Consider the following 7,283-nt stretch of genomic DNA (forward strand, 5'->3'; position numbering starts at 1 on the left):
CTCTGTCAAATAAATAAAATCTTTAAAAAAAAAAAAAAAAGATAAAGTTCAAACACAAGGCAAAAATTAACCTGACGTGTTAGAAGTTGGGAGAGTGACTACCCTGGGCAAGAAGCAGGAGTTGCTTTAATACGCAATGAATTTATCAAATATCCTATTACAAATACACATTTGAGTTACCTTTGCATTTATAAAAATGATCACCATGGTAACTTCAAGTAGAAAAATTAATAACAAAGTAGTAAAAAAAACAAAATTATTGCCAAAGATACAAATTCAGCTCAGATTGCTGATTTTTCCTACTTTAAAGTCTGCATAAAATGCGTGCCTAAATTTTGCACAACTTTTTTTTTAAGATTTATTTATTTATTTGAGAGAGAGAGAGAGTACGGGGGGAGGGGAAGCAGAGGGAGAAACAGAATCCTCAAGCAGACTCTGCACTGAGTGCGGAGCCCAATGCAGGGCTCCATCTCACAACCCGGATATCATGACCCTGAGATCATGACTTAAGTCAAAACCAAGAGTCGGACACTTAACCAACTGAGACACCTAGGTGCCTCTAAATATTGCAAAACTTTTAATTCTCTTTCTGAAGCCTTCACTATATTCTCTTTTAAGAAAAAATGATGTCAGGGCGCCTGGGTGGCTCAGTTGGTTAAGCGACTGCCTTCGGCTCAGGTCATGATCCTGGAGTCCCAGGATCGAGTCCCGCATCGGGCTCCCTGCTCGGCAGGGAGTCTGCTTCTCCCTCTGACCCTCCCCTGTCTCATGCTCTCTCTATCTCATTCTCTCTCTCAAATAAATAAATAAAATCTTAAAAAAAAAAAAAGAAAAAATGATGTCATTTATCCATGTCTTTATTTGTAAAACTATGAAAAACAAAAGGTGAGAAAATTACTTTGAAATAAATCAAACATAGACAGCCACTTTCTCAATCAACCTTTTTTATCACCAGGCCAACTTTGAACACATTCAATGCTGTTTCTCAAAGTCCCATGTACAGAGCCCCTGCATTACTACCTCTCTTGAAATTTTTTGCTATAACTATGTAAAATGAAGATAACAACAGCAACTATCTTACAGAGTGTTATTAAGATTAAACGAGATAAAAATGCATTATCCTGGAACAGTGGATGTTAGCACTTAATAATAACACCCTTAATTTGTATTAATACTGTCAACATCAGAATAGCCTGAAGTGTTTGTTAAATCACCATTGATTTCTGGGCTCAACCCCACACCTACTGAAGCTGAATTGCTAGTTGGGCCTCGAAATCTGCATTTTAACTAGCCTTTTGAGTGATTATTTTTGTAGATTTAAATCTGAAGACCACTACCCAGAGATTAAGGCTTACTTCTTACTGTTCCTCAGAGCTCCAATACAGGGATCTGTACACAGTGAATGCTTACTGACAGTCTAACTGATATTGAATATTACCAGATGGGTATGATATAAATTATTAAAGCAATCTGGAATTTGTTACACATTTATGCAGTATAGGGGAATAGATTTTGACATTTTGACTTCAGCAAAACATAAAAGGAGGCTTGTTAAAAAAGAAAAAAAAAAGGTAGCCTCAGTTTTAATCATTTTAACTTTCTTCATAAAAGATATTTGAATCCTCTCGTATTTTATATAACCCATTTTTCACTTAAAATAATTCAGGACAGTTAGGGGTTTTTTTTGCTTTCTGATTTTGTTTTGTTTTGTTTTACTTTAGAAGATCCAGGGAGTATACACATGTGCTCATGGAGAGGACAAATGACCATAATCCCTGGGCTCTGCACCATTAATATTAGGCCCACAACCAGGCTTCTATCACTACTTTCTTTCTTATATTTGTGTTCATTTAAAGGAAGGTTCCAGTCTAAAAAAGAGAACTGCAAATGGAAATGTCTTCAGCTTAATTTAAGTCAAATAAAAATTTAAATCAAGTTACAGTATCTATTTAAACTTTTTGTCTATAAAACAGCTACACAATTTGTCGCACTGAATAGAAAATTTTAATAGGAGAATAAATCTTTTCATTAGATGTTCGATTGCATTGAAAGAACAAGAGAGCCAACCTTTGACAAAAGAGAAAAATTAGCTACGCTCTGGTGAACATAGCATAATGTATAGAGTTGTTGAATCAATTATGTTGTATGCCTAAAACAAATGCAACATTGTATATCATCTTCAACTTAAAAAAGAGAAAAAAGTTAGGAATTATTTCTAGCTTCATTTCTTTTTTTTTTTTTTTTTAAGATTTTTATTTATTTGACACAGAGAGAGCGAGAGAGGGAACACAAGCAGGAGGAGTGGGAGAGGGAGAAGCAGGCTTCCCGCCGAGCAGGGACCCTGATGCAGGGCTAGATCCCAGGACCTGGGATCATGACCTGAGCCGAAGGCAGATGCTTAAGGACTGAGCCACCCAGGCGTCCCTAGCTTCATTTCTGTTTCATGTCATTAAGTAAACATAAAGATTAAAAGATAAAACCTAGATATTTTATCAGTGCAAAATAATGTTTAGGAACTAAATGTTCTTATTTGGTAAAAAGCCTTAAAGCATATGCTCTATTGTGAAAGATAAAATTCATATAATTCATGTACATATTTTCAACTACCATTGGCTATCTCAGTAAATCTAAATTCTCTAAATTAGTTGAAGAGATTCAGTGAGTTATGACACATTTATTTCATAAGTCAAATACAAGAGTGGTTGGGATTAGACATGAAGAACTTGATCTGCAGCCACCAGATGGACTTATTTTCCAGCCAAAAATCTGCTCCTTTATAAATATCAAATGCCCTTGACTTTGTGATGCCACAAATAACCTTTAAACTATCTCTGAAGTACAGTGAGACTTTTTTTTAAATCTCTCATTCTCAAGAAAGGAAAGGATGGGATTTTTTTTCTTTTCTTTTCTGGCAGTGATGCTACGTTCTGACAGTTTGCTAAGCAATGGAAATCATGCTGTAAGCAAAAGTCTCTGCAAGACAGAGATTCTTACAAAATAATCTTTATTTTTCCAATGGATACTGGCTACTTTTAGAGGATCCAGTTCCAAGAACAACTTCACTGAAGCAGGGTTCCCCGAGACTGAACTCACAGGATGCATATACTGAACCACCAAGGCTTCTCTTCTACCTCTGATCAGTGGTAGCTTGACCTCCAGACCTCCTAGTCTATCTCAGTTGCACAGGCTGACTTTGGACATCCAAATCAGTAATAGTAACCCATATTCTAATAGGATGAACTGTGAAAATGAGTGAATGCCTTAAGTAGAAGGTTTAGCTGTTTAGCAAAACAACAAATTAAAAATGCTTTACTTAAGCATCCAAATAATCTGATTTTTCTCAGAGTTAGCCAGAAAATTCCCAGACTTCAGATAAAAGGAGCAGAAAACTTCAGATGAAATTGGACTCCTGTTGAACATTTATCATTGAATTTCCTTGCATCTTGAGAATTGCCTTGGTAATCACACATGTCCCTCTTTATTAATCCAATCAGAGAAAATTACCTACCAAAGACCCAAACAGAGTCATCTGTACACTGATTTTACGTTGCTTTCCATCTGTTTCCTTGGCCTCTTTTATGTCCGTGAGAACCTATGCCTTTGATCATTCAATTCTAGATTTAAGAACAAACCAAGAGTTGCAGAAAATTTTTGATCTGTCTTTCTTATCAGTGATGGCGATTGTGAATTCTACTGTGACGCCTGAACGAAATCTAAGCATGCTCAAAAGTCAGAATAGATTTGGAAAAGGAGACCCCTTCTGGAGACATGTGGTTGGTAGGCTAGACTTTTACAAGTACTGATCTCATTTAAAAACTTGGAGGGCACTTCACAGCAGGCTCTGAGAGTAAGGAAAATGAGACTAGACTAGAGAGGAGATGTTCAAGATTAACAGGGCATCCAATTTGATACTCACCATAACTCAATACCACATTTCATTCATTCACTCGTTCCCCGTATTTTCTGTTACTCCTTTAAATTAGGAGCTGGGTCTTGATTAAATGCTTAAGATTTCTCCAAGGAATAAGTATACAAAGTGTTAACACTTACTTTCCAGTAATAAACTGACTCCTGGACGGTGTGCAAATAGGCTGGACATAGTAGTTCTCCAGTTTAACTCCTTCGGCAGCGAGCTTGTCAAGAGTGGGAGTCTTGATCTCCGAGCCGTGGTAACCCACATCTCTAAATCCCTGATCATCCGCTAGGATGAAAATGAGGTGGGGTTGGGAGGTGGCCGTCGTGCTGGGCTCTGGTCTCTCTCCAGACTGAGCTCGCAAGGTCCCTTCCTCCTCCTCCTCCAAGCCCTGGCCCCAGGACAGGTAACCGTAGGTGAGGAGGCTGAGGACCCAGAAGGCTGCCAGCGCCCCCATGGCTAGCATCCTTCCCGGCCAGAACCAGGCTTGCGGAGGCGGCGGCGGCGGAGGCCCCGCACAGCCCCTGGGGGCCATTCACTGAGGTCCCGGCTGAGACGCCACTCGCCGAACCACGCACCGCGTGCGGCCGCTGGCGCACACATGCACGCGGGAGGGGTCGACCGAACAGGCGGCGGACTATCTCCACCTGGAAGGAAGTCCCGCGCCCCTCTCCGCTGTCACCGCATCCAACAACCTTCCTTAACCTCCTGGAAGTGATGAGACGTCGGAACAACAAGGAGCCGCTCTTCTCCTTCAAATTTCACTTTCTCCTCCTCCTCGCTCCCCTGAGCAGCTGCCACCAAAAAAAGTCAGTGCCTCCACCCACAAGTTCTCGGGAGAAGAAGTCTAGTAAGGGACTGAGAATCACCTTGCGTAGGGGCTTTTTCTGCCCAGAGCGCCCTGGACGTTGAGGAGTGAGGTAGCGGCGGGCGCGCGCGCGCGGGCCGGGTGGGACCTGCAGCCTGGCCGTCCCCTCACCTGGAAAGCCCTGAAGTTGGGCCGCCTCGCCTCGCCTCGCCCGTACACTAGCACATGAACAGCTGCCTGAAGTGGACCGACTTCCGGACCACTTTCTCCACTTTTCCAGGGCTATTTCTCCCGGTCCTCTCCAAGGCGTTTGCCAATCTCCCCGACACTAGGCGGCGAAGTGAGGGGGGGGAGCCCAGTTTCCTGATTCCTTTCCACCGCTAACCACCCTTTTCTGCAGGAACTTCGGGCGCCCAGTCCTCCGGGCCGCTGGAGCGCGTGGGGGAGCGAAGCGCGTTCCCGCCCCGGTGGCCCCTCCACGCCGAGCCCCCTTGGTCTCCGCGGAGCTGACGCACCGGCCGAGGCGCTGAGAGATGGGTGCGTTTTGTCAGCTAACTTACTTAGTTTGCGCACTAGGCGTTCTTGGCCGCCTCCGTCCTCTGTTCTGTCCGGTGAATCACAGAACGGTACTTTCGGCTTTAGCTCCTCCAGGAAGAGGGGGAGGGGTAAGGTTGGTTTAGAGGTTCGGTCTTTCCTTTTTTCTTTGCGGGAGGAGGAGCGAGGGGAGGCTTTGCGGGACAGAAGGAAAGCTGCGCGCCTCTCCTCGATCCCTGCGGGATCCAGGGGAGTCCGCCTGGGCTAACTCCTCTCCGGGTTTCGCCGGCTGCCCTCCATCATCCGGAGAGGGGGGAAACGGCGGCGGCGCGGATCGGGAGGGGTGGAGCGGGTGCTGCTTTTCGTGGGTCCGTAAATGAGGAGCTCTCTCGCCCATCCCGAATGCTGCGCTTGCGAACTTCTTCTAGCTGCTGGAGGCAGTGAGCGAGGAAGAGCAGGAGAAACAACAAACTGCGTAGCACACTCTTTCTTCCTCTTCTAGTTTTCCTTTACTAGTCTCTTCCCTCCACCACCACCCCCCATTTTTCCTACTCTTTTTATCCCCGCCTCTTTTTTTTTTTTTTTAAACAGTCGCGACTACAAGTTTTTAAATTGAATTTCCTTTCCCTGTTGCTGGCCTTGACAGCCTGACTTCCTCATGAGCTTCTCCCTACGTGAAGATATTGAAATTGTCCCCTTGTTCTTACCTCCCCCCCAAACTTACCCACAGGGCGTCTCCAGCCAAGAATGTGGGGCGAAGAGGAGTTACGCATTTCACCCTCAAGAACTGAGAGCCCAGTCTGCACTCCTGCAGTAAAGAAACCATTTCCCATCTAATAGTTCCAGGAACTTCATCACTTTTTTTTTTTTTAAACTATGTGGAGTGAAACTATTGTAAAATCTTGTCCTGACTAGGAAGATATGCCTGCTTTTACTAGAGTCACAGGTTTTTAAAGCCCTGCTCAGTCAGGAAAGGGATTTGTGGTATCTATAGAGGAGGCAATCAATGCCAAGAGCCACTGAGACATGTTTCTTTCCCAAAATTTATTCAAATTATTTATTGAACACCTACTATGGGCTGGCACATAAAAAGCCAGATTCTCCCAATTGCCTAAGCATAAATCTAGGTTTCACTTAGCCATTATTTTTAATTCCTTTCTGTTGCTAAAGTTCCTATTTCATTTCTAGGCAAAACATTTGTAAAATGGAAACTTAGCACCTTTGAAACTTGCAGTGTGCTCCATACAGGTAATTTTGCTAACACGTGTAGCCTTCTACCACTTTATTTTCTTCCCTGAAGCCATTCTGATTAGTCTGTGGAGGGATGAGCAGTGTTAGAAGGCCTACTTGGAAATATGATCTTGGCAGTTCTGTAAGGTAAATCACCAAATATGTAACGAGTGAACTGAATATTGGGAGATTGGAAAGCACTGAGGTAAGGCTCCCAGCTTTGTAAGCCTAACAAGGTGCTTGAGTGTTAAAAGACGTTCAGATGAATCAGCTGCTTTTAGTTGGGGATAGTCAATGACTTAGCACTTAGTCCATGTTGCTATGCAAGAAAGAGGGCCCTTTTCAGTTCAGATTTCAAGCAAGAGTAAATAATGATAATGTTAACATTTATGGCTTACCATGTGGTAACCATAGTGCGCTATATACTGATTTTATATATGTATATACACATACATAAATATACACACACATATTCCTTATGGTGTTTATATTGTGCTTTACATACTTTATCGCTTTTCCTTCCCCACCAATTTTATGAGGTATTCTTCCATTCAATAAATATCTGAGGAGCTGGGCTAATGCTAGTAGCTGGGAAAGTAATGGTTAACTAAATCAGGCACAGCGTGTGCTCTTGTGGAACTTACATTGATGGGAAGAGATACGCTGATCAATGAATCACCCCCAAACTCCAGAGGTTACCTACTATTCTGCAGTATTCTGAAGCAAAGGAACAAAATTAAAAGAAATTTTAAAACAAAGAAATCTGACGTAGACTAGGTGTGGTTAATGGGTGAGTGG

General features: G+C 42.8%; 1 protein-coding gene and 1 long non-coding RNA gene across 3 annotated transcripts in view; one reads left to right on the forward strand and one right to left on the reverse strand.

Moving 5' to 3' along the window:
• ARSJ (arylsulfatase family member J) overlaps positions 1 to 4,448 on the reverse strand; it is a 79,851-nt gene extending 75,403 nt beyond the window's left edge. The window contains exon 1 of one of the 2 annotated variants that reach the window (XM_045880532.3): positions 4,051 to 4,448. In XM_045880532.3, the coding sequence (XP_045736488.1) occupies positions 4,051 to 4,448 (398 nt within the window). The other variant, XM_064584978.1, reaches the window with a different exon arrangement.
• Positions 4,449 to 5,118: 670 nt separating this feature from the next.
• Positions 5,119 to 7,283, forward strand: part of LOC123848302 (uncharacterized) — a 286,642-nt gene continuing 284,477 nt past the window's right edge. The window contains exon 1 of the long non-coding RNA XR_010409500.1: positions 5,119 to 5,258. This is a non-coding gene — a long non-coding RNA (uncharacterized LOC123848302). The remainder of the gene's footprint in view (positions 5,259 to 7,283) is intronic.

This window comes from Mirounga angustirostris, unplaced genomic scaffold (assembly GCF_029215605.1).
Source record: "Mirounga angustirostris isolate CCGP_5_RB_7025 unplaced genomic scaffold, mMirAng1.0.hap1 SCAF_2, whole genome shotgun sequence".
In the NCBI taxonomy this organism is placed as follows: domain Eukaryota; kingdom Metazoa; phylum Chordata; class Mammalia; order Carnivora; family Phocidae; genus Mirounga; species Mirounga angustirostris.